The following is a 26,738-nucleotide window of genomic DNA, read 5'->3' as shown; positions in this document are numbered from 1 at the left end:
GGTTGACAGGTGATAGGACAAGGGGGAATGGCCTTAAGCTGCACCAGGGCAGGTTCAGATCAGATGTTAGGAAAAAGTTCTTCACTGAAAGAGTTGTTGGGATGTGGAACAGGCTGCCGAGGGAGGGGGTTGAGTCACCGACCCTGGGTGTATTTAACAGACGGGTAGATGAGGTACTTAGAGATCTGGATTAGTAGAGGACAGGAAAAGTTGAACTCGATGATCTTAAAAGTCTTTTCCAACCTAGTGATTCTGTGAGTTGAGTCTGAAGAGGAAGTTGGAGTCCCTGATGCTCCACAGCAGCTGACCAGCTCAACACATGGGCAAAACAGAAAAATAAAGCTCAACACATGGGCAACATGAAAAATAAAGTGCCCAGGAGCATGAGACCCAGCACCTACCCCAGCTGGCCCCACACGTGCCCACTGCAGTCGGTGCAAGCAGCGTGCACTGAACCCAGTGAGCGGTTGACCTCGGCTTGTCTGGATGCTGAGTGAGCTGCTGTCTGCAACGCTACCAGCCACTTTTTGAAGTTGGAAGAGGTGGGATGTGATAACCAAGGCTGGGGCAGGAAGTCTCAAAGGGGCTGTCTGCGTTTCCCACACACCCTAATTCTTAGCAGTCTGCCTTGAGTCCCTGGAATGGTGGTGGCTGGGTTCTGGGCCACAAGATCTCCAGGTTGCACTTTGAGCAGGGCTTCTCCTCTTTCTCCAGATGATTAGTGTGGGGTTGGAGTTTTTTTGGAAAACTTTGTGTGCTTGATCATCTTCTTAACACATACTCCCCCACCCTGTCTGTCCCTGGTCGGGCAGCAAGAACGTGGGTCCCAGAGTGCAGCTTGCTTGTCTTAAAGTGTTGTTAGTAGACAGCTGTCCTATGCAGAGGAAAGAAATCATTGAGCAACTGTTCTCTGTCTGAAATTGTCAAGGACCTGAGGTTTGATGTAAAAACCCTGCCCAGGAGCAGTGCTCCCCTAACCTCCCGAAGCTCAGGGGCCAGCCTCTACAGCCACCCTCACAACAGTTAGTAACAACTCACTGGTGTACATTTCCTTCAGGGTTAACCGCTGCAGAAGAACACCAGCTTGGCAGGGCTGGAGCACACCTGATCTGCAGCCTCTCAAGAACCTAATTTTCATAAAATAGTAAAAATCACTGTCATGGATAAGCCAAAGAAAACCTCTGTCCTCATGCATTTATTCAGCCCTATCTTTTGGAGCACAAGGAGTTAAATAACACCACCACAGAACTAAAAAAAATAATCAAGAAATACTGAAGTTTAAGTCCCTTCCAACGTGTCTCCTTGCAGACACATGTTGTAATGATGCCTTCAAAAGCCAGGCACATCAGCCACTTTTCAGGAATACCAAGGAGAACATAACAGTGTCCACCTACCTCCCCTTCCTGCTGAAAACTGGATCCTCCTCTAACCTGGATCCTTCTCCCTCCTCTGAATTTTGCTCTGGCCAGATTCCAGTAGCTGGGTCCTGCCACCACTCTGAAGATGCAGTCACTGGTTTCTTCATGAAACCCCTCACAGCCTCAGATTAAGTCCTGCTGGTTTTTTCCTTTGGCTGGGACTGATAAATAAACCAGGGTCCAGCAATGACTGGTGCAGCACGAAGTGTCATATTCTCTTTCCCACCATCCATCATATCTCATGATCTTTCTGAGTAAGCAGCAGGTTCCTTCCACCACCAAAGCATTGATTAATTCTGAGCTGCTTGCTCTGTAGTGCCCCGCAGAGGAGACTTCAAAAACTAGTGGGTTTAACCACTTAGGATGAGGCCCTTGGAAAATGAAAAGAAACCCTTCAAACTCCACTGCTCGTGCTAAGCGTCATGGCTGGACTTGATGATCTCCAAGGTCTTTCCCAACCTAGGGATTCTGTGAGTCTGTGAAGCTGGATTTGTTTCTCACCCAGAAATGAAGTGGGTGTTTTCCTGCCCCATCTCCACTTGGGTCCTTTGCTTTGGTTCCTACCAGAGTTCAACAACCAAAGTTCCGGATTTGGATTAAAAAAGAGGAACTCTCAAGCATCAAAGGTCTGATGTGGTTTGTATTCAGTTTGGCTCTGGGCTCCCTGCTGAATTTAGTGACTTGAGGGCATGTCCTATATAGACCTGAGATGAGTTTCGGATACTGACAGTGTGGCTCTGAACTGAGTGCCACCACACCTGGCCTTTCCTTGAGGACTGCTGGGCTGGGCCATTGCACCTGAGCTCCCCCAAGATGCTCTCTTTGCTGCCTGGTTTCTCTGCTTGGTCCCTCTCAGCTCTCCACGGCCCCATCCAAGGCCAGGTGAGAACCCAGGGAGGCTGCTCTGAGCGGGTACCTTCCCGGGCACCACATGGCACGGGGAGTTGCAGTGATTAGGAGGCACATGGGGCTCCCAAAGCTGCTGGTGGTGGTGTCAGAGAGGGTGGCTGAGCAGCAGTGTGTGTACCCTCAGGAGGTGATAGCTTTTATTTCATAACAAGGTACATTGTGGTGGAAAGTGTGATACAACAGAGAAGCCCTGATAAATCCCCAGGCCCTTGCCAACATGGGCAACGACCAACCCATCCCCATGTGAGGCCAGCAGCTGCCTCCCCACACCTCTCATCTCTCTCCCTGTGCCCTCTGTGCAACCAGGTCTCCCCAGGGCAGGCTTGGTTTGGGGCTTTCAGTGGTAAAGGGAGAGGACTCTACACCCCAGGGATATTGTCATGCATTGTCATGGCATGGGCTGATTTCTGGCTTGCTTCTCTAGCCAGGGCCAGCCAGCCCAGCTGAGTGGGCAGCACCTGGTGCCTATAAAGGGCTTTGAACATGGCAGGAAGAAGGGGGGTGCTGTTTTGGTTCCTGAGTGGAGTTGGTTTCTGGTATGAAAGGCACCTGATGATGCATTATGGTCCTCAGTACCTCCTGTCCCAAGGGAGGTGGCTGGAGTATGTGAGCCTAAGGAGCACAACTCATTGTCTTCTTCAGACTCCTGACTAGGTCTAGCCCTTGCTGCCCCTGTGTGATTCTGCTTTGCTGGGCAGTGTTAAGGTGATACTGGAGGAAGGATCTGGCTCCTGCTGCCCAGGGCCATGTCTGTTGCTGTGACTGTGGTTACTGACCCTCAGAGCTGAGTGCTGCTGACCTCCTTACAGCAGCCAGTGGCAGGGACCTGCTGGTCCACCCAAGCTCCTTGGCACAAAACTTGTGAGCTGGGCAATGCCAGTAGGAAGACCTTTGGGGGAGATGTGCTCCTGCAGCACTGTGGGGTTGCTAATTTGGTAGGCAGCTCCTGTTTAATGCTGGTTTTCCCAGAGCACCCAGTTCTGGTAGCACCTGGTTGCCTGCAGACCCTACAGCTAGAAGGAGAAGGCCAAGTCCTGCTTCTCCTCTAATTTAATTTCTCTTCAGCTGCTGCTGATGTGACCTGCTGTACCTAATTCAGTCCTGAGTGAGCTCATCTCAAAACCCTGGCCCTCAGGTGTGTGCTCTGATACTTGCAACCTGTGTGCAGTGGGTGTGTAAATCATAGGCAGCAACACCCCACTGCAGACCCCTCAGCACTACTCCTCACCCTGATCTTTTTACAGACTGAGCCTAAGAGTTATGCAAGAGTGCTGTGACATGAGGCAGCCTCCAGACCACCCCTTGCCTGGAGAGGAGGAAGAGGAACACTACCACCACCACAGGGTAACAACATCTAGGCTGGAGTGAGCTCCCTCTCAGCTGTTTCTGCATCTCTAATCAGCCCAAATCAGGTGAGCAGTCTGATTTGGTAAATCAGGTACAGGACCACAGGTGATGGCAGTGCTGGAGGATGGTATCTCCAGCCCATGGGGTTGACTGCTGATTGTGTAAGGAAATTCTAGTGCTCTGCACAGCTCTGCAGCTGGGGTGGGGTGGCTGTGCTGGTTTGTACAGGAAGAATATGAAGCCTGGAGTCCCTGGTCATGCTGCAGTCATTGCTGGGCTGGTGCCTTGGCAGTGTGGCTCTGATAGCTCTGGCTAGAGCTGCTCAGAGACTTTCAAGAGAGACAAAGATGGAAGCATCAGTGTCCGGTGCCTCCCTGGTGCAGCTGCAGCTCAGCTTTCCTGGATGTGAGGGATCAGAGCTCATTCATACTGACCTGTGCTTTTGTACCCAAGCTCCCCCTCCAGTTGTACTGGGATATAGTGAGCCTGTCTCAGGACCCCATTTCCCCCTCCTGTGGGATTTTAGCAGGGTCATGATCCACCCATGCTAACCTGTGGCCTCTCTCCTTCCTATGAGCTCCCAAAGGACACGACCTTGGTTCCTGCATCACCCACGTCATCTGGGCGTGGGGAACACTCAGTGATGAGGATGCCCCATGGAGAGGCTGGGAGTGCTCCTGTCCCTGGTGCCAAGGTCACCAGTGAACACGGGAGGTGAGGCCCCTAAAACCCTCCAGGAGTTTGTAGCCGGTCCCTCGGAGCTCTGAGGCTGGTTTGTCCCCCACCAGCTGGAGAGGGAGGACCCCAGCCCTCCTCCGTGCCGAGGGGAGCCACTGCCCAGGCTGCTTCCGGCAGCGGCAGGTACGCCGGGAAACTGCCCCAAAATAGCGGCTGTCGCTCCCGGGCAGGAGCGAAGGGCAGAGCCGGGCGGGTCGGGGAATCGCTGGGGATACGGGAAGGCTCCAAGTTTCGGCTTCCCGGGCCCGGAGGGATCTTTCCTCCGCGGGTTTCCCCTCCCCGAAACCGATGCGGTTTGGCGAGGCAGGAGCGGAGCTTCCCCGGGGCCGCCGCCCGTAGCGGACTGGGCCCTGCTCGGCGCCAGCGGTCCCCGGGCGACGAGCCCTCCGGGGCAGCTCTCCGGCTTTGTTTTTCTGTTGTTTGGTTTTTGTGGGTTCCCTCCTCCCCGCATTCATTTTCCTTAAAGACTCCGTAGCGGCGAGAGCGGGGCGCCCGGGGCGATGCTCAGCGCGGGTGAGCGCATCCCACCCCGGGTCAGGAACCGGCTTTCCCCAAAAAACCCTCCCTGCCTGGGCTTCTCCTGGAAGCGGGGGGGGAGCCGATTTCCAGCCGGTTTCGCTACCGGGAGAGCCGCGTTGGCGGGGCACCACCCTCCACCTTTTTTTTTCTTTCTTTCTTTCTTTTTTCTTTTTTTTTTTTTTTTTTCCGCTTCTTTTTGGCTTCCCTTCTACGAAAAGAAGGAGAAAAGAAAGCAAAAAAGAAGCGGGGGAAAAAAAAAACCCTCCCTCCCCCCCAAAAAAAAGCCAGGGAGCGGAGCCAGGGCTGCCCAGCCGTGCCCCCCGGAGCCGGGAAAGGGCCGCCGGCCCCTCGAGGCGTGGCGGGGCCGGTGCCTGCAGCCAGGCAGGAGAGCGGGGAGGAAACTTATTTCGAGTGGGGTGGAGAGGGGAGGGCAGGGGGTGGGGGTCGGGCAGGGAGGTATCAGCTCCAGGAAATGTGCCTTGGCAGCAGTCGGACGGGCGCTTCCCCGCAGGTTGGTGCACTCCGCTCCGGAGCCGTCCAGGGAACCGCGGTTCGTTCCCCGCCCCGGGCAGCTCCGGCGGCGAGGAAGCCGGGGGAGGCCAGCCCGGGGAGGCAGAACCCGCCGCAGGACCCCTCCGGAGCGGTGGCTGCGGACGCTTCTCCCGCCGGCTCCCCGCAGAAAGGCACCGCCCGGGCCGCCCCAGGTAAGCGGCAGAGCCCCGGCCGACGGCAATCCCGCATCCTCCCGTCCCGCTGAGGGCGGAGGGGGGAGGTGGGCCGGGGCCGCCCGCCCCCCGCGTCGGGGTCGTGGGGCTTGGTGAGACGCAGCGAACCCACCCGGGACAACGGCTGCGAAGCCGGAGCAGGGGTCCGGGGGGTGGGTTTCCTCCCACTCGGCGGCAGGGAGGGATAGAGGGGAGCGGGCGGGTGGCCGGGGCGGGGAAGCCCCGGCCGGGGGCGGCGGGTCCGGCGGCCGGGCTGAGCGCGGCGTGTCCGGGCTGTGTTGGCAGGCGGGCGGTGCGGCCCCTCGCCCGGCCCTGTTCCCCACCATGCTGGATGGGCTGAAGATGGAGGAGAGTTTGCAGAGCGCCCTGGACCCCGCCGCCCCCTTCTCCTCCCTGCTGGGTAAGTCGGGGGCACCCCGCTTACCCTCCCGGGGATCCCCCCCGCCAGGGTGGGGCACGGCCGGGCGGACCCCGAGCGATGGGCACGGGAGGGTCTGGGGAAAGAGGGGGGTGCCCGGGGTCAGCTTCTCCCCCCGGCTCGTTCCTGCCCGCAGCCCTGCCCGGCGCCGCTCCCTTCGCCCGGCGAATGCCCCCGGCGCCCGCCTTCCCCGCTCCCGTTTCGTTACGCGGTTGCATTGTGTGCCGCCCCCCCGGCCCCAGCGCAAAGAAGGCCTTTCCTTCGTATCGAAAGAGAAATAATTTATTTAGTTTTATTTTCTCCGTTTTACTATCCGTTTCAAATGATCGCCTTCTCCCCGAGCTGCGGTCCTGCCGCCGCCTTTCCGAGAGGAACGAAATTGGGGGCAGTGTTCCCTTTCCGGAGCTCCCCTAAGGCATAGGTCCCCCTCGGATCCCGGAGCAGCGCCCCGCACACTCCCCCGGTCCCCCCCGACCCACCAGCCTGTACGGGGGAAGCCGAGACCAGCGGGATCCATCCATCCATCCATCCCTCGCCCGGTCCGTCTCCCCATCCCATCTCTCCCTCCACCCAGCCCTGCCCCCGGGTCCTTCTCCGCAGGCAGAGCCGCGACCCCCAAGTCCGTGTGCGAAGGGTGCCAGCGAGTCATTTCGGATCGGTTCCTGCTGCGCCTGAACGACAGCCTGTGGCACGAGCAGTGCGTCCAGTGCGCGTCCTGCAAGGAGCCCCTGCAGACCACCTGCTTCTACCGCGACAAGAAGCTCTACTGCAAGCTGGACTATGAGAAGTAAGTGTCCCGCTGCCTCCCAGGGAGCCCCTTCACCCCTCTCCCACCGCCCAGGGGCACTGGCGCTTTGCCGAAAGCCCCCCCGCCGTTTCCCCTGCCCTGTGTGTCCCGAGAGGCATCAGCCTTACGGCGCTGCGCGGTGACTCGTGCTGCTCCCCCGCAGCCTCAGTGCACCCTGCTTCTCCCCTCTTTAGAGGTGTTTTCGTTGTGCTCGGATTGTGCTTTGGGAATTTAGGAGTCTTTTGTTGGGAGACCCTCCAGTAACCCCGGGGCTGCTGAGGGACGGGGCCAAGTGTTTTCCTGTGTCCTTTGGCTTTATTTTCCTACTGAGTGTCCACAGGAGGAATGTTATGTCCTCCCAGATCTGATCCTGGATGGGGCTATTTTCCTTGTATCCCCACAGACAGGACAAGGCTCTTGCCTGCCCCACTCAGATGGGGAAACTGAGGCACTCGGCAGGGGCCAAGAAAGGCCCCACTGAACTTGGAACATTTACTGTCATGCCAGAGGCTTCGCCCGTGTCTGGGGCTGTGACAGAGCAGGAAATTGGATGTAGGTGTTTAACGCTTCCAGCCCTGACACATCCCCTTTGTAAGTGTGGGGCTGGGGGAAACAACACGACAACGAGAAATTTTTTCTTCTTTTTTAAAGAAGAACCTTTCTGCTGGGAACGAGGAGAAGGCTGCTCAGCCCTTCCTTTCCTGCAGCTGCTTTGGGCTTTTTCCTGCTTATCCCACTCTCGCCGTTCCTGCCGGACCCCCGTTTCCCTGGCTGGCTTTTGGAGCCCGTTAAATTTGTGTTGTCTACGGGCTGGTTTGTTTCTTGAGGAGGGTGTAGCTTAGGGGGCCAGATCCTTCACTATGGCGATAGCGCGGCTGCCGGAGCGAGCCCCACGAGCCAATTCCCAGGTCCAGAACAGTCACGGGCGATGCTCCCGTCCCCGGCCTTTCGTAGTTTTGGTGAGCATGCCGGGGTCCAGCCCTGCTCCAGGCCCTTTTAAAAGTTGGGGTTGTTTCTTTTCCCCCCCTTTAAATCCTGTATTGTGGGTCTGAGTTTAATCACTATGGATACAAGGCAAATTGAAAGCAGAATTTGCGCGCGTGACCTTGTTTTTGAATGTTTACGAAAGAGTGGAAGAATCAGCTGCCGCAGGAGTGGCGAGGAGATCGCTGCTCTACGGGGTTGGGCTATTGGTTTATATTATTTTTTAAGCAAAAAATGTATCGAGATTGGGTGTGCTGCTTGTTTGTCCATAGAAATTTGGCTACCGGTTCCCATCGGTTTCCAACACAACTCAGTGTGCATATTTCTGCGTGATCCGTGCCTCCGTGTGGAGTGTTAAGGAGAAACTGGGGGAAATATTCCCGCAGAAATGCCTCTCCAGCTTGCAGCACAAGGCTTTACTCTCTGTGTGTTTAGCCGCAGCTTCTGAGCTTTGGAAGCCGGCTCCCACCCGAAACCTTCCTCCTGTATCTCTCAACTGCGAAAGAAATTGGTGCTGCAGTTGTTTTCTTGCTGTGCACATCTTGCTGTTGGGATGGACTAGGACGATGGCAAAAATTTACTAGGCTCTGGCAGCGGCACCATTTATCCTGGTTATTTCCCAGCTGCATTTGGGCTGGTAACCTCTGCCTGAGCCAGGGAGCCGGCTTTGCGGCAGGCTGTTTCCCCAAGGTGTGATAGTTTTCACCCTGCTTGCCTCTACTTCTCTGCCCTTTTGCTCACTTTGTTGTCCCCTTAAATTCTAATTTAATTTTATTTTTATCAAATTTAATGTTTTTGGCTGTGGGGCTGCAGGTCCATGTCTCTGCTCCCTTCATTCCTCCACTGTGCCAATGCTGCAACTCCTTACCTGGGGGGCAGTGAGGGTGCAGGGCAGAGCCGTTTCCTTTGGGTTCTGTGGAGCTTTATACCCGACACTGTATTTAACAAAAACCCCTCTTTCTTTGCCCAAACTGCCTGTCCTGCCTCTGACCCGGGTGCAGGAGCGCTGTGCTCGTCTCCACTGTGGTGCCGATGATGCCGATAACGGGGGCTTTCGGCGCTATAAACATGCAGGAAAAGAGCTGCTGCTCTTGGATGGAGCTAATTATCTCAAGCCGTGAGCTGGTTAATTAACGCGGGTGGCTGACCCTTCCACGGCGCAGGGCGGTGGGAAGTGAATGATCCACCCCGCGGCACTGGCTGGCCGGGGGTCTCTCCATCAGCGCGTGAAGCATTGGAGCTGGGGGTGTCGGGAAAGAGGCTGGGACCCTACCTACCAGTGTCGGTGGTGGTGTTGGGCTGGATTTTAATCCAAGGAAGGGATTTCCCTTCCGTGCAGCGACTGTTGGGATGTTTTACCGGGGATGGGGAGGTGCGGTGTTTGCTGCCGTGTTCCTCGCTCGCGCTTCGTTTGTGACAAGGCTGTGGAGGGTTAACAGTAGAGCGTGAGACAGCCAAGCTATGCCTTTAGTTATAAATACACCCGTGGAAAGTGTTACGGATGGTTTTAAGTGAGCATCTGACTTGCCGGACTCGAGAAATTGAGGAATCATTTATTAAAACAGATGTTTTGCATTTCTTTGTCTTTTGTAAAGAGGAAGACCTTGGGAGAGGACCTGGAGAGGGATGGACTAAAGTCTAGGGGTACCGGGCTGGGTCTTGGTGTTTCTTTGAGGTGGCCAGGGTCGCGGCTCAGGACCGGTGGCAGCCAGGGCAGTGATGCTGGCTGGGGACTTGGGGGTCTGGGGGTCACTCTCAGACCAGTTTCCCTGGTGCTGGCGAGGAGGGCTCCTGGGGAGGGACCTCTCAAGCCCGTGCCCCTGGGACGGCGTCTATTTGGGGCAGAGGACGTTCGTTACAGAACATCCTGAATCGAGCGGCAGCCCCCGGCGCTTGTCCAAACCTGATAAGTCTTAACTATGACAAGGTTCAGGCTTCGCCCTGGCCGGCTCCCCGACTACAGAACGGCCCCAGCTGTGGGGCCCCCGTATTACTGACCAGGGGGTGGGCTTTCATGGTGTGAGGTTTTGTGGGGGAGAGCAAGGTCAAACCTGGCTATAAATGGGGAGGAGTGCTGGAAGCGATGGGCAGAGTGGGGATAGGGAAAAAGGAGCTGCCCTGAGGGGTCAGGATCCACGTGAGGGTCAGAACGGCTGAGCCTGTGGGTTTGCAAGAGCTGTAAGGAGGACATGGAGCCACAGGGACATCCCCATCCCGAAGCCCTGATGTGGGTGATGCCGGTGGTGTACAGAAACCCCACCGTCCGGTTCTGGGGGCTGGGAGCACTGACAGCGGTGCAGTCGTGACGGGGGGTGCAGCTGGGGAGCGTGGCGACGGCAGGACGGCTTGGCACGTCCCCAGCCACGGCGCAGAGCCCCGGCCCCAGCCCCGGCTGGCAGGAGCAGATGGCCAGCACATCTCAGAGCAGGCATGGCATGTGGGCGCCGGCAGCAGAGGGGCGGCCGCAGCCCCTGAGCCGCCACCACCGTGCCGGGCTCCCCGGCCGAGAGAGGGAGGCAGTTGTGTGATGCTCGCCTTGTCTTCGCACGGCTTGAGGGCTCTGTGCCGCTGCCAGCTACTGCGCTGTTGTGGCAAAGCTTCCCCTGCTTGGCTCTGAAATCCCCTGCTCCTGGAGTCATGGGGTTCCATGGGTGCCTCCACCTTCCCCTCCATGAATTAAAAATGAGGAGGTGCATCTGGCTGGGAAAGGAAAGAAACAAATTCACCCGGCCTCTGGACGCACACAAAAGAAAATGCCTGTCAAGGAACCCATCGATGTTGAGTTTTAAGATCACACCCCAGCATCTTCTGATGGGGGATGAGCCTGAATCCCTGCAAGCCTGGTCCTGGCACACCATTGCTGGCTCTGCCTGGGAGGAAGGTGGGATCTCGGGGCAGCGCAACCTCCTCTCACCCACTGGAGGCTTGTCTGGCAGCTGCTGCCATAGAGGACAGAGCAGGAAGAGGTTTGAAACGTGGTGACTGTTTGTCCTGCTTACCTTGGGTAATGAATATCATTGTGCAATTAGCGGCAAACCCTGGTGCTGCTTCCCCAGCCCGCAGAGGCTGAGAAGGGCATAATCCCAAGCAGACTGATTGAATGAATAAGGTGGTGCTGGATGCTTTACTGCAGCCTGGTCCCACCAGCTGGATGCTCCCTATGGTCTGGGGGCGGAGGGGGTGAGGTGGAGTGCTGGTGATTCACAGTCCTTTGCCTTCTTTTGCCTCGAGAAATGGGACTTTCTGCTCTTCCTGGGGCTGATGGGAGAGGATGGTCCCTCCGAGAGCTGTGGGTCAGCCCAGCTACAGTGCAATGTGCCCCCCAGAGATCCTTCTCCCTTCTTGTAAGGGCAGGGAGGATGGTGCTACATTGAGTTTCTCCATCTGGCTGGGTGCTGGGGGCAGTCGGGCTGGCCTGGAGCACGTAGCAGAGCACATGGCAGCAGCTCTGTGACGTGATGTCCTTCTTGCTGGTCTCTCTTCTTCCATCCCTCTATCTTCCGATGCTTCCCATCCTTACTGCCAGCACCACGTCTCCTGTAGCAAACCCCTCTCTGTCCTCACCCCCTTTCCCCCAGCTCCTGGAGAAAACATGCTGACTCCTCACAGGCTGGGATGGCTGACCCCACCCTTGTCCTGGCTAGGGGTGTGGTGGTGGGTCCCACTGGGCTGGGACCAGGTGCCAGTCCTTGGTGTTTTGTTATCAAGTCACCGTGTTGTAGCGGGGGGAAGCAGTGGGATGCAGTGACGAGAAGGGTGTTATGGGGGCTGCCATGGGATCTGTGCTAGAAATGCCAGGCAAATAATGCCTTGCCCCGTCTCTGACACCCCATCCGCCCAGTTGTGGGGCTCCCCCTTTTCCAAGGGAGTAGAGAAGAGATTTAGCATCTTGCCCTTTCCCTCTGACCTTGGTTAGATTTGTACCTTACAATTAACGTTTCATGGAAAGGCCTGGAAGGGACCGATGGTTGGGAGCAGGGCAGCTGAATCCACTTGTCCTCTGTCCCTCAGTGGTGGGGACAGGAGGTGGCTTTGGGGTCACCCTTGCTCATTGGCAATGGGGCCTTGGAGGCTGCAGGTTGGTGCTGGCAGAGCGGGGACCTGAGCATCCTTTGGGCCTTCCATTGTTTCTGCCATCTTATTTCAGACCTGCAGTGATTTATATATATTCCCCTCCCCTTTTTCTTTCCTACTCTCTTCCTATCCCCATGGCACTGTGCTCCCCGGTCAGCCTGGATGGGGTGCTTGGAGGTGGGGAAACCACTTTAGATCTCTGTGATCCTGGTGAAGGCGCCGAAAAGAAATTGGCTTGGGGAAAGAAAGGGGGGTTTGTTTCTGTTTGATGAGAATTTTGTCTTCACCAGCTGGAGAGACAGCTGGGGTCCTCTCCTGCCCCGGCTCGCCAGCCCTTGCCTCGCCGGTTCTTCACCTGCTCGCAGCCGCCAGGCACAGGGAGGGATTTTTCCGAGCTGTGGATTTAAGAGAGGCCAGAATGTGGTTTCTTGCCCAGGCCTTCCTTGGGGGGGGATTTCTGGCAGGGTCTTGCTCACCCCTAGGTGGGTTCAGGGAGGGTGGTAGTCCTCAGGCGTTAGCCCTGCTGATGGCTGCTCAGTGTGTGGGTGGGATTTTCTGGTGGCTGTGCACGCTGTTGAGGAGGCTGAGCTCCACCAGCCACCCCCATCCCCACCAGCAGTGATGGGGTGGCCCCAACCTGTCCAAACCCACGGTGTTTTCCGACTCTGATTATGCATGCTTGCCCCAGGGAGTGGCTGGAGAGGGGAGAAAGGGCAGTTTGAGGATGAGGGTTGGTCACTCCTGCTTACAGGAGTCCTGCTTCTGGCTGAGGAAGGGGAAAACCCAAAGGGTTGCATCAGGTCTGGGTTCGTGGTTCCCCGCTGCAGGTGAACCCCACAATGTGCAGCCGTGGGGGGCACTTGGCATGCCCCAGCGCTGGAGGGTGTCTGAGGAAGAGGAAGCTGTAGCCAGGGCCGAGGGAGGTGGGAATGAGGGAGGTTCTGGGGGTGTTTTTCATCTGAAGGTGCTTTTTGTCCCTTTGTGCTCATTTTTGCCTGGCTCCTGCCCACTGCGGGTGCAAAGTGAAGTGGGGGACAGGGCCCTGGGCTGGAGCTCTGGGCCTCTGCCAGCCATTTAATAAAGCATCTCCGCTGTCAGGGGGGTAACAAATCTCTCTAAAGCGTGGAGGAAATATTTGGATTTTATTAGGGTAAAATACTGGGGCCAACCCAAAAGAATACTCTTTTCCATAATTGTGTTTTCATGATGAAAGTTGAATTTCTGTGTATTTGTGTGATAATCTGGAAGGGAGAGGCTGGGGTGACTGAAAATGCTCCCTGATGTCACAGGCACTGCGTGGCCATTTGTGAAAGCCTATAGCCCCAGCATCCTAGCCTGTAACTTCAATTTTGTTCCTCAATACTTTTACCCTGGAAGGAATCCTGCCTGGGCAGGAGGAAGCCAGCTGATAGCCAGGTATCTTCTGGTGCTGTTGGTCTTCAGGGGCCATGGGTGCACCCAGGTTGTCTCATGCATCTCTCTGGAGATCTCACTGCAGCTCTGTCTGAGCTTTGTGGGGTTTGATGTGTGGAGTTTTTTTTTCCCTTTGGTGTCTTTTTTGTTTTGTTTTGTGGTTTGTTTGGGTTTGGTTTTCTTTTAAATCATCACCCCTTGGTTGCCCAGGAGAGGAGTTGTGTAATCTCTGGCTTCCCAGCCCAAATATTTACAGACAGCCAAATCCTGAAGCTTTTGAGACAGTGTGGGGCAGGGTGACCACCGAGCTGACTGCTGAGCAGCACTATGCCAGGGCTGCTTTGGCAGCAGGGGCACAACACTGGACCGGTGGCACTGGTCTCTGCTTATTTGGGGGCGTGTGTGTGTGTATCTATTGTCTTGCTTACCTGTTTTGCTGGAATCCTATTAACAAAACCCACAATTTCTTCAGCTTGTCAGGGATCCTCCGTGCTTTTGGGTTGGACATCTGAAAATGGTGTTTCCTTCCACAAAGATTGTTTGGTGGGTTGTTTTTCCAGGAGGGTGACGTGTGTGTCTCAGCACAGGGCTGAGACCTCGTCGCATTCAAACAATCCATTGTCTCGTATGGCGCTGTGTGCTCGCACACACCTGCCTGTTCTGAGCAGAGGCTTAGCATCTCCCACGCCTGCAGAGCCGATCCTCTGGTTGGGTTCCAGTCTCCTGCAGCTGGTGCCCAGTTTGGCTACAATGGGCTGTGGTGATGTGCAGGGAAAAGGGCTGAAAACTCATCTCTTTCACCCGTGAAGTGGAGCCAGAAATAGAAACACAGGCTCCATTCACCATCGCAAGTGCTTTGAGCATCTTGCTGGCTGTAAATTTTTGGTTTCTCTCCAGATTTGCCTAATTTTTGTCGTGTTTTTCTTTGAGTTCCACCTCAGGCTGCTTCTGGCCAAAGGTGACCAAAGGTTCTCCCAGACAGACACTGAAGGAGAACTGCTCTGTATCCCAGCACATCCTGGTGGGCAGCGATGCTTCCCCTTGTCTGAGAGGCGCTGGGGCTCCATGTCTGCAGGTGAAAGCACCCTGTTCTTCCTCAGGGAGAATGCCTTGAGGGGCTGAGCACGCTGGAGGAGGCTTCCTCCGCCGGTACTCACATTCTGCGAGCCCATCGGGGCTTGGCATTGATCCTTCCCAGCTGTCCCTCCCTTGCCACCCGTCGTCTGTATGTTATCTCTCGCTGCTCCTCACCCCTCTCCTTCCTTGCAGCCTTCGTTTCCTAACGCTGCTCTTAGGGAGAGTTTTCTGTCCTTGACAGCGGAACAAATCCCTTTTCACGCGACCATCACTCCCCGGCCCATTGTCCTGCACCCCCGCCGCCACCGTGCAAAATCTACACCCCCCCACCCCCTACCCCCCACCCCACCCCGGTGCGTCTGTTCCTCTGGAATGATAACCACTGTCACAGTGGGGCAGTGAGCCCCTGAAATCCCTCTGGGCAAGGTCCCCTGCCCTGCAAGGGAGTAAAGTGGGGTCTGAAAAGCACCAGAGGCAAGGGTGGTTCTCAGAGAAGACATTGGGATGCGATGTGGGGGTGGGTGCATCCTCTCCTTGTTTTGTGCTGCAGAGCTCCTTGGCTGAACCTGGAGTCCGTGTGTGCCAGGGGCTGCTCCTTCCCTGCCTGGGGCTAGAGGGGCTGTGCCGTGATTTGATTTTTTCACCGTGTAGCACCGCTGAATGGGAAGAGGGAGGTGGGAATTTTCTCTTTGCTATTGAAAGCTCAGGGAAGCATTTGGCAAGAAAAATTTGGAAAGGGGAGAAAAACAGGTGAAGGGACCTGAAGACTGTTCTCAGCTGCACTGATATTTTTAATATATATAATATTTATTTGAAAGAGACGGTGTTGTCACTTCTTCTCTCCAGCCCCTGCCACTGTAAGAACATAGGGATGGTTTGGTCGTCAGAATTTTTGCTCAGTGTTTGCTGGCTCTCTTAAGCCTTTATTCCTGGAAAGCAGTGTCTTAGCTATGCAAAACGTTGCTAGCCTCTGCGGTTGTGTGTCTAAAGAGGACAGGAGGGGGGAAGCAACATGTCCAATGTTTGCAGGTGTCTCTACAGGGATGATTTTGATGCCATTGGAATAATAAATTGACGGGTGCTGGTAGTGGTGGGAGACTTTTGTCAAGGCCCAACCCCAAAACTCTCACTCAATGGCTTCTGTGTCAAGCCTGGATTGGGACTGACCCACAGCACGCTTCTGGGGCAGCTTTTCCATTGCTGGCCTTCAAGGGTCTCTAGGCAATGTGAGAAGAGGGTTCAGCTGAGACAAGTTCTGAACTGCTTGGAGATGGAGATGCTGAGATGCTCTTGGCCACAGGGAGAGCTGAGAGCACCTTGCCCACCTGAGCCGAGTCCGTGAACCCAACCAACCTCTCAGCTTGGGCACCTGCAGTCCCTGGTGTGGTGGGGTGGCTTGGGCTCATGTGGCTGGAGTCTTGCTTGTGCTGGATGGGCGGCCAGCTGCAGTGCTGATGGGGAAGTGAAATGCTGAATTATGTATATCTTACAGCATCTCTGCTGCCGGGTAGAGTGCTCGAGTGGTATTGAGCAGGTCCTTTTAAACAGCAGCCTGGATGTAGGAGTGTGGTTAGGAGAGCCATTAAGTGTTTGAACCTTGTCGATGCCTCCTCAGGTGAAGGTTGCTCCTTCCTTCTGCATCCATAATTACAAAAGGCTGAAAGAGCAACCTCAACAGGCTGGCTTAAAAGTTTAATGAAGCTTAAAGACTGGTAGGTTGGGCCCTTGAGTCCGAGCATGTTTTAGCTCTGGCACTAGGAAGGAGAGGGTTGACCAGAAAGGAGGAGAAGCCTCCTGCACACATCACTTTGAAGATGTTAAAGCTCACACTGACAGAAGGTTCTGTTACAGAGATGTATTAAGAGAAAGAAATGGGTAGAGAAGGTCTGAGAAGGGTGAAGGGCGCCCTGTGTGGGGAAAGAAGGCCCAAGAGAGGTGAGTAACCTTGGTGAGGGGAAAGCTATCTGTGAGAGGGATGAGGTTTTCTGGCTGGGGCTGCACAAGATGCATGTGTGATGGATGCCTTCTGCTCTGCAGCTCCAAACCTGGGCAGTGCTGATGGATGAATGCCAGAGGGCAGCAGGATCTGTGTGGCTCACCAGCTTTGCCTGGGGTAACGTGCTGCTTACATCACCTGCCAGAGATGCTACAGGGTGTAGAGGACTGCTGGCATCCTGGTGTCCAACTGGCTCCCAACAAGGGCCAAAGTGTCTGTGCCCTTGGCAGTCTTTAGGGGAGGCTTTTTTGTGGCGCCAAACCCACCTCTGAACCTTTTTTTTGCCAGCAGAGATGGGGAGCTGAGTGCTTTGCCATTCTCTTCTTCTCACCTCATGGTGAAACCACAGCTCTTCATGGCTGGGATGAAGATGGAAGAAACGTGGTCACCACTTTGGTGCCAGAGTATATATGGGGACACTGCTAGCTTGGTGGGACTGTTTCTCCATGGACAGCCAAGTTCAGGGGCACTGATGCCACCCATCCCCTTCCGAACAGTGTGATGGGAAGAGGTAGATCTGGCTGCTAAACCACAGAGCCCAAATCCTCCCTGCTCTGCTGGGATGGCCCATCCCCATCCTTCAGAAAAAGTGCAATTTCCCTGCCAACAAAGTTTTTATGCAATTTCCAACTGCCTTACAAAAATCCCAGGAACTCCCTGAATCCTTGGCTTTTAAGCTAAATATACCCCCACCCCAAACTGATCTTTTTTTTTTTTTTTTTTGCCTGTTTCAGGCTCTTTTGCTTCCAAACATCAGTCTCAGTCCTTCCCTCCCCATCTCGATGCTTGCAGAGCACTGTCTTCACATGGAGCAGACACTGGGCTTGCCTGGAAGCGATGCTTTGATGCTGTGCAGGTCTCCCTGGTCGGCCGCTGAAGCTCACTGAGCATGTTGTGTGGGTGAAAGGTGCTCGTGAAATCAAAACCAAACCTATGTCTTCCCCTTTAGTGCTTTCTTCCTGGTGGAAAAGCGCAGGGAAAGTCAACTGACAGCGCATCTTGCCGAGGCTGCTGCGTGGGTTTTTTCCATAAGGATTAGTGGTTCAAGAGCGGGGATTTTCAAACTGACAAGCCCTTGGCAGAGAAATAATTATAGGCTTTTTATGCTTTGTCTTTCCTAAGTAGTTCTAAATTACTTTTTCCCTTGGGGCATTTTTTTTTTAAGCCTGCAAAAAAAGCCGGGGGGTAGGGGGGGTATAGTGTGGGGGGAAATGTGCATTTCTTCAGTGTCCTTGAAAATATGCAAGATGTTTGTGGACACCATTCCAGTTCCAGCTATAAGATTATTTTCTCTCTTTTTTTTGCATGTGTTTGTTTGCTTTAATCACGTCAAATCAACCCACGTTTCTTGGCCGGTGATGCTTCAGAAATGGATCTTAGAAATGGGAGATGGAGGGAGATGGATGTGATCACTTCTCAGCCATCTCAGGAATGCGGGTTTTGCCTCTGCAGTATATTCCCTGGGGTTTTTACTCCACTCCTTGCTGTGAGAGAGGATTTCTGGGGCTAGTGGAGCTGGCTTTCCCCATCAGTATCCATTATTTGCTTGCACCGGGTTGCTGCGCATCCTGCTGGGAAACCCTGTCCATGCCCTGTTTGTTTGTCAGCATCCTGCTGCTCCCAAGGGCTGCAGAGTCCATCTGGGCTCACCCAGCCCCATCCTCCCTTGGATCTTCTCCTCACCTGCAGCTCCCTTTGAGCAGCTTTGGCCGGTCTTTGCTGTTTGAAAGAGGCAGCAGGATGTGAAGGGGAAGGAGGAAAAGAAAAGCCACATCGGTTGAGGCCAGCTGCATGGCACACGTGAGCTCGTGCCTTTTATCCCTACTAAAACCGACCTCCTGCAAGTCTCACCTTAATGAGATGCCCTAATTTTCCCAGCAGACCTGACGTCTCCATGTCATCCTGATGTGTTTTACCACGGCTCGATCCCAGCCTGGAGCATTTTGCTCCTGGCACTTTTGCCCCTCCTTGGGAAGAGCCTTCCAGAGGATGCTGTCTTAAACCAGAGCTGTCCTGCACCTGACCGGTGAGGGGGTTTCCATCCATCTGTCCATCCCTGACACTGAACGTGGCTTGCGATGTAAGGGGGTGGGGAGGGGGGCCCTGGGAGAGGACCCCGTTGGCATTTACACTTGCCGCAATATAAAAGGGCAACGCCAGGTCCTGGAGGGGCTGCGTTATTGCATCGGCTGCTGCGGCAGCGCCGGGATGCTCCCTGGGGATTACCGGTGCAATATTCCTGCTGTCGGCGTGGAGGGGGCCAGGCTGCTGTTAATAACGGCGTTGCTCTACCTTGCCTTTATTAAATGAGGGAAGCCTTCGTTCCTCCTGCCCCAGGCGTGACCGGGTTCAGGCTTTGCGGTGAGAAGGATGGGGGGTGGTGGGGGGTGGTGAGGAGAAGGTGTTTGAAGTAATTAGAGCTGCTTGGTGGGGAGGAGGGAATTGCTGAGAGGGGAGAATTGCCCAGAGGGGGTGGCAGAGATATCTCAATGGGGTGTCCTACCCCAAAACCCTCCTGCAAGCTCTGCCCAACCCACCCTGCGCTTCTCAGGCCTTCATCTCCCTGGGGCTGCAGCATTCGGTGAGCAGGGTGGTGAGCACCTTGCTTTCCCTGCTCCCCCCCTCTCCTGGAGACCCTTTTACGGTTGCCATGGTCTGGTTATACTTGTGGGGAGGCCACGATGTAGCTGCAGGGCTTAGGAAACCCCTGGCACCCTGCAGAATTGATGGGTGATACTGCCAAGAGATGTGGTACCAGGAGGGGGACCTGCCTGTCCTGTCTCTCCTCTGCCCCAGCCATCATTTCTCAGAGCAAAGGCGCTTTTTTTGTCATCTTCCCCTGTCCAGACACTGCGAATCCCACTAAAACTTTTGACTGGAGCAGGGATTACGTGCTCAGGTTTCAGCCCTTGTCTGTGAGCAGTGTATACTTTCTGCCGGGGCTCAAGTGACATTTTGTGGGAGATAGGAGGGTATTAAGTGTTGGTCCTTGCAGATAAAAATAGCCACTGGCCCAACGACATTTTTCTGTCGTCTTGTCGCTGGTCTGACCTGGCTGTGTCGCCTCCATGCTGGTCTTTTCTTAGCATCAGGTGCTGGGGGCATCCACAGCCCGAGCCGGCACGGTCCCGCTCTGAGCATCCCCACCTGGCTGTCACAGCGACGCTCTGTAAGCATCGTAGCTGGTGCTGTGCCGGGCTCTCGGTGTAGGCTGGAGGGGAAACCACACCGGTAGCGGCAGGGTTTGTGTTCACAGGGGCTGGAAGGAAACACTGTCCATCCTGCTTGTTGAGAACCCAGCCTAAATAAGCACAGCAGCCTTAGTCCCTGAAACCGGACCACGCGGATCAAAGCAGGTACCCTGAGTTGCCTGTGATCACAAACCTCACTGCTGATGCAGGAGCTCTCCTGATTTACAGGGGTCCTCATTCGTGCACACGTGTCCATCTGTCTGTTTTCCCTGTTGCTGTGTTTCCGAGCTGATGTTTTCATCCCGAGGTTATGGCCAGAGCTGGCTCGGGGCCCCTCAGCAGCATCGGCAGCGCTGACTCTTGCCGCTCCAGAAACACAGGGCTGGGGCCAGTCGAAAGGAAAGGGAAGGAGAGGAGAGGAGGAGGAGGTCTGGCTCACTGCTGAGCTGGGACCAGATCCACTCTGGGAGAGGCTCTCCCACCCTGCCTGCCCTGTGCCTTTCTCAGGCCCTGCTCTGAAGAGCAGCATCTGTCTGCTGTGCCTCTGAAAATAGTCAGTGTGGCTCTGGAAGAGGTTGTGTGCAGCTGGTAGGATGGCAGCAGGAACAGTCTCTTCTGGTGTTAAGTCCTTCTTTCTCATGGCTGGGCTGGAAAGCCCTCAGGCATTGGCCTCTGTGCACTGTGCATCCTTTGAGGATGCCTTGGTTACATCTGCTTGTTGTTCTGATGTCCACCAGTGCATCCTTCTCCCCAAGGACCTCTTTGTGGACCTCCTAGATGCATAATCAAGCTACCTTTGATGCAGCTTTTTAACTGCAGCCATTAAACATCTCTCTCAAACAAGTGAAGGCTTTTGGGAACTGTGTCTTTCCCAGATTCCCTTTACTCTCTGCTTCAAGGCCAACCTGGGGGGTGGTTCTTTCATGGTCTCAGCCATCCGCTGAAGTGCCTCTCCCATCAGGAGAAAGGAGTGAGGTCTTGGTGTGCCCGGAGCCGAACCGATGCAATGGCACTTGGTCACTTCAAGTTGTGGGCGATTACTGAGCCCTTGCCAGGAATTCTTCCAGTGGGATCGGGAATGCTCCTGGGTGTTAAATTTGTCCTGCAGTGTGTAACCTCTAAGTAGAGCCCGTCGTGTTTTGTAACAGATCATATGATGCCGGCGATGGCAGCCACTCGCCCTGTGTTTCAAGGTCAGTGCTGAGCTCAGGGCCAGAGGGACAGCTCCTGGCTGCAGCCATCTCACCGGCCTCTGCTCCCTCCTGGGGTAAACTTGTGGAGCCTTGGGAGCTCCGTTTGGAGATGGAGGCTGTTTTGCTCTCGGGCAGTGAGGCTGTAGCCCACATCTTGGGATCTCCCCTTGTTGGGCGTGCTCTTGGGCCCAGCATGGCTCTGGGATGTGAACCCTGCCCTCATCAGTCCTGCAGCCCCTTGAGGGTTCCTCATGTGTTGCTGACACACTTGTTCCCACATCTGGAAACCGCTGTCCCTGTAACCAAAGGCTGTGTGTCAGGCTGCAGCTCCAGCCCCTGAGAGTTTTACAGCATCGTGCTAAGGACAGGAGCTTCCAGCATACAAACAGACAATATTCCCTTCCTCTCAATACCTTCCAGTGAGGACTCAGTCTTGAACATCTTGTATCCTTGAGGAGAACCACTGTGCAGGGACACGTTTCCTGGCAAAGGTGAGGAGTGCAGAGTCCTCGTCTTGGTGGACAAGCAGCACAGATGCTGCTGCCTGCCCTGTCCCTTGGCTTCCTCCCAGGAAAGCTCAGCCATCCCCAGGAGAAAAATCTCCTGTGGTCTTTATCAATAAATAAATGTTTTTCAGCCTGTCACTGCATCAAGGGGTTCTAAGGGACTTCTCTTACAGGTCGTTAAATAAGAATAGCAGGGGTTTAAAATATTAAGGGGCAATTGGCCCTCGCCGGGTCTCTCGTTACACGGATGTTTCATTTATAATTTGGACCCAAGTTGGGATGTGCTGAGAGATGCTCAGGCTGCAGCCTGTGCATGGGGGTTAATGCAGTGCTCTCTCCTGCCAGAAAATAATAAAAGCCAGGGACTGTCTAGGGATCGTGCGTGAAGGATTAGGAAGAGGATATGCACGGGCCTGTCTGCAGCTGGTTGAAGTCTAGCGCAGAGGGGTAAGCCTGGAAATCATTGCTTGCTGAGGGTTGTGAGGGGGCCAGCGTGGAAAGGGAGCTTGTCTCCTAAAACCTGGGGAGCTCTGCAGCCGGACAGTGTTTTTAGTCGGAGGCGGCGAGTGGAACATCTCTCCCTGGGAGATGTCTGTGCCGGTCAGGAAGGAGGAAGCACCGTAGGGTAGATGCTTCTGCCTCCGCTTTCCAGGTGTTCCGTATGAGTGGAAGATGCTGGGCTTTAGGGATTGGGTCTTCTGTTGTGAACGGAGGATGCTGAGCTCCAGGGACTGGGGTTTCCAGCTTTCTACAGGATGCCCCATCAGATCTCTGGATTCTGCCAGGAGCTTGGCTTAATCCACACTGATATTTTTAGTTTCTAAAGCTAGAGGTCCCAAAGTCAGGGGATTCAAGGAAGCCATCCATTACCTCTCAACAGAAAGAACTTCCAGCTTTTGGGGTCTGGGAAAAGCTGGAAGATGTTTGGGTCTTTTGTGTGTTTGGCTTCTTGATGTCAGCACCGATGGTTCCTGAAACGGTCACCTGGAGCTGGCTTGGGAAGCTAGAGTCACAGCGCTCTGTCTTAGCAAAGACTTCCTCACACCAGTTGTTCAGTATGAGGATTTACCTTGCAACCACCACACTCCTGGAAGGTGTTGGCTGAGGCAGAGGCATCTGAATTCCCTAGGGCAAGTTGGGGCGTTATGGCCCTCGCCCAAGAGCAGCGCATTGCTCTTGTGGCAACTATTAATTGCTTCCTGAATTTAAAAAGCACAAACGAGCTCGCTTGCCAGGGAACAAGTTACCTGGCACGTGAACGTCTTGCCATTAATGTGGGGCTGACCCTGATGGTGATGTGAGGATCAGAAGAGCTTTCAAAGAATTTACCAGAAACCATTTCAGGGGAGGCCGTGTGTTGTAAATCCTTAAGTAATGGGATGGAGGGAATTAGATTAGATAATAGTTTGCAGAAACCAGGCGTGATTCCCTGTTGAGGATCTTGAGATAGAAATGTAGCGTGGTGAGGCAAAGCCCCCGCCTGTCCTTATCCCGGCAACCGATGAGCGGGGTTTACAACCTGGAAAACAAGATTATTGAAGGGTTTGTTTTACACACCGCAATAACCAGCGGTGCTGGGGAGCGAAACAGGGTCCTGCTGTGTCCAAAGGTGCATTGTAAAGCTGCAGCAGTTCCTGGAGGAGCAGCCCAGGATAGGGCTGATTGTGTTGGGTTGGGGATGCCTGTTGTGTCCAGCACCCATCGTAGTAGGTCCTGGGTACCTCGCAGGTTTGGCGTGGGTGTTTTGGGCAGTCCCACGCCTCTGCTGAGCTTGCCTCTGCTCTGCTTCAGGAGGCCTTTTAGCTGCGACCTTTGAGGTCCTTGAATGAGTCCAGAGAAGGGCAACCAGGCTGGTGAAGAGGCTGGAGGGCAAATCCTATGAAGAGTGGCTGAGGGAGCTGGGGATGTTTAGTCTGGAGAAGAGGAGGCTGAGGGGAGACCTTATCACCACCTACAACTACCTGAAGGGAGGTTGTAGAGAGGTGGGCGATGGTCTCTTCAGCCAGGTGACAGGAGATAGGACAAGGGGAAATGGCAAGAAGCTGTGCCAGGGCAGGAGCAGATTGGATATTAGAAAAAAATTTTTTACTGAAAGAGTTGTCAGGGCCTGGCACAGGCTGCCCAGGGAGGGGGTTGAGTCACCATCCCTGGATGTGTTTAAAAAAAGGGTAGATGATGTACTCAGGGATATGGTTTACTTTAGGATGGGAATGGTTGGACTTGATGATCTTTAAAGGTCTCTTCCAACCTTGTGATTCTGTGATTCTGCCACAGCAAGGGAGGTGGTGTCCCATCTTGCTCTCACAGCCTGCCCTGATGCCTGCATCCTGCCTTGAGCTGTCCCAAAGCTGTTTGCAGGTTTCTAGGGGGCCCCAGCCCCTCTTTGCCAGTTCCCCAGCCCCTGAATGGGGCCACTGAGCTATTTCACAGGGAGGTGCTGGCACGTGGGGCTGTTTGCTGCCTCTGCGAGCCCACAATGCCTGCTGCTTGCTTCCTACCTCTGTTGGTTTGCCCTTCCTCAGGCTCCCCCTTTGCTGGGGGAACAGGATTGGGGATGCCATTGGCTTTTCCTGATGGATCTGCTTTTACCTTTTGGGTTTTCCCCACGTGTGCCTGTGCAAAGAGCTCGGCAAACACTGTTAAACTGCGCTCATTTGAAAGGGCAGGCAGGAGGGGGGGGCTGGGGGGTGGGAGGTGGAGGGGAAGAGTGTTTCGCCTACAGCAAAATAAGGTATTTCCCAAATCCAATATCTATGCAATGAGCAGCAGTGCAGTGGGAATTGCGCATCCTTTCGTGGGGCAGTGCTTGCAGGGAAAGCAGTCAGCGGTCAGGCTGCCTCAAGCCCTAATAATATGGTCTCGTTGGCTGCCTGGGGCAAGGTGTTGGTGCTTAATAGACCAAAGCTAGTGGCTGGTGTTCGGCCGCCTGTTCGTGCTGGCGTCGCTGATTGCATCCGGCTCACCGTCTGTGTGTCACGGGGCTGCCTGGCACGTGCACTGGTTGGTGCTGGGGAGGGGGTAAGTCTAGGTTAGTGTGTGCTTCTGCACCTCCTAATTTTGCTCCCTCCAGCAGGACAGAGTTCAAAGGGGCTCTGGCTTTCCTGGAATAGGAAACGGTGGGATCCACCCTGGAGCCTTTGTTCTTATTTTACCCAGAAGGGTCCCACCCCATCCGAGAAGCCCTAAATCCAGCTGGGTGTGGAAATGGGGGCGGAAAGGTTCGTGCAAGATCTGCACTTCATTCCTGCGGCTCTGGTGGCGGTCATTCTGCAGCATGTGTGAGGTGGTGGTTGATCTGGGTCTGGGGTGGGGGGGTTGTCTTTATTCTCCTTTAGAAAGAGAGGAAAAGAAATTCAGGAGGCCCCAAATTTCCCTTCACTTTCCCCGAAGTGAGATGGGCTTGGAGGAGGGCGGCTCTCGCTCCGCGGAGCAGGCGCTGGTGTCCAATTTTCTGTCTCACTGTGTTTAATGGACCTGCAAGCCCATTGCAAAGCTGAGATTGCTCAGGCGAACGCCCCGCAGCCAGATTGCAGGGTCTTGCTTAACCCAGCACTGCCGGGTTTCTCGCCCCGGTTTTCATGTGAGGTCTCGGCTTCACCTTTTCACCAGTGAGAAACTCCCCGGAGTGGCGCAGCCAACGCTGGGGAATGGTGGTTTTCCATACTGGTGACACACAGGTCACTCTGTCTTAACCACCCCAGGAGGTAACAGCTTAGAAGGTGTTCAGCAGGTTGACAGGTGACATCATTAGGTTTCAGTGGTAACACGCTGCAGAAGTACCCAGGAAGACTTGCTCAGTGGTTGATTTGTTACCCAGTAGCTCCATGTTGCTTCGGCTTGGACTCTACTCAGGTGGTGTTCCTCTTGGTGAGTCCTCTGCAAAAGCCTATGAAGAAGGTGCCCAAGCTGGCACAGGTTCTCAGACAGGCTTTGGCTTTCTGCCTGCAGACACATGACCTCATGGCCTGGGGTGACATTATCACTGTGCTTTGGCTTTGTGAGAGCCCTTTTGCACCTCTGTATCCCACAGAGGAAACACGTGAGGGAGGGGAGATGGTGGTCTGGTGTGCTGGATCTATTGCTATGTCCGCCACCCCTGCCCTGTGGGTCATGTCGCTGCTCTGCTTTGGTTCTCCAGGGCCTGGGAACACCCAGTGTGGGTTTGTATTTCCCTGGGAAATAGGGGCAGGGAAATACAATATCCACATTTCTAAGGCCCTAGGGATGACTCTGGAAGAGGCAGTGTGGAAGTGCTAGGGATGCAGCTTGTAGAGGGGTGAGTTTTGGCGGCTTGCAGTCCCCTCCATGCTGATGCTGCAGGGAAAGGCTGTTTTTCTCTGACATTTTCCACCTCTCTGGAGGATGAAGGGTTTCCCTGCCTGCCCTGGCTGCCGGCAGGGGTGTGCAGGCAGGAGATGGGCAGGGAAGGAAAGGAGGAGAGGATAACACCCCAGCCAACGGGCCTTGGCCATTTCTGGATGAGTAGGTCATCTGGGTGTGGGAGGGGAGCCGGTGTCCAAGCCAGCCTGGAGAGGCTGAGGTTGGGTGTATGTGCGATTTGGGGGAAAGTGAGAAGGGATTTCTTAGGCGAGAGGAATGTGAGTTTCCTCCTTCACATATGTCTCCCGTTCTTCCAGTTTGCAACAAAAGTCATCAAATTGCCCAAGACCTGGCAGCAAGGACAGCCTGAGAACAGCCCACAAATCACGGGGAAGTGTCTCCCCTCCTCCCTGGCTGCCTCCAGATACTTGCGCATCAGGAACCACTTTAATCCCCCTCTGGGTGATAAAACTTCTGCCCCTTCCCAGCTCCAGGCGGCTGCACAGCCCAGAGCCTCCAGAGCTTGTGACTGCTGTAGCGCTAGGCCTGGTGTGTTAGAAATTTGGGGTTCCCTCGAGTTGGTTGCACTTCTAAATCCTACTGAGTAGGGCTGAGGTGCTCAGGTGTCAGAAGTGGCAGCAGTCATTTGGAGGAGACACCATAACGTTGCTGGCTTGACTTCCCTTGTCCCCACAAGTCCTGCTCAGTCTGCCTGAATTATGGGACATATAGGGCCCCAGCTGAGAGGCTGAGGAGCAGTTGTGTGTCAGGGTGAAGGGCACTTTTAATTACCCCAGCCCCTTCCTTGAATCCTGCCAGCTGCTGGGGGCTTTTTTTGGTAGAAAGGCCTGCTGGTGAAGCAGAGCTGCAGATGATCCGGTGAGCCTTTCCGAGCTCTCCTGTTCACCCTGCGCATTATGGGGTTGGGCAGCCATTGTGTGGTTTTGCAGGCACCTGGTTTATGTTGGGAAATGATGGTCCATGAGAATCGCTGTAAGAAAGACACTCTGGTTACCCCATTTTGGTCATTTGAGTTGTTAGAGGATTTCCTTACAGGAAAGCAACTCTATCCATCTTATTATTAAGCATAGACTAGCAGTGATAACAGGATGAAGACCACCGA

General features: G+C 54.8%; 1 protein-coding gene across 1 annotated transcript in view; it reads left to right on the top strand.

Annotated features, from left to right (window-relative positions):
* Positions 1-5,980: 5,980 nt before the first annotated feature.
* Positions 5,981-26,738, top strand: part of LMX1A (LIM homeobox transcription factor 1 alpha) — a gene marked incomplete at both ends in the record, with an annotated part of 41,845 nt that continues 21,087 nt past the window's right edge. The window contains 2 exons of the mRNA XM_084266254.1: positions 5,981-6,056; positions 6,675-6,861. Coding sequence (XP_084122380.1) covers positions 5,981-6,056; positions 6,675-6,861 — 263 coding nt within the window. The remainder of the gene's footprint in view (positions 6,057-6,674; positions 6,862-26,738) is intronic.

This window comes from Gallinula chloropus, assembly GCF_964237585.1.
Source record: "Gallinula chloropus genome assembly, chromosome: 6".
In the NCBI taxonomy this organism is placed as follows: Eukaryota; Metazoa; Chordata; class Aves; order Gruiformes; family Rallidae; genus Gallinula; species Gallinula chloropus.
The sequence above is the reverse complement of the archived record's forward strand: the minus strand, read 5'-3'. Positions and strand labels throughout refer to the sequence as shown.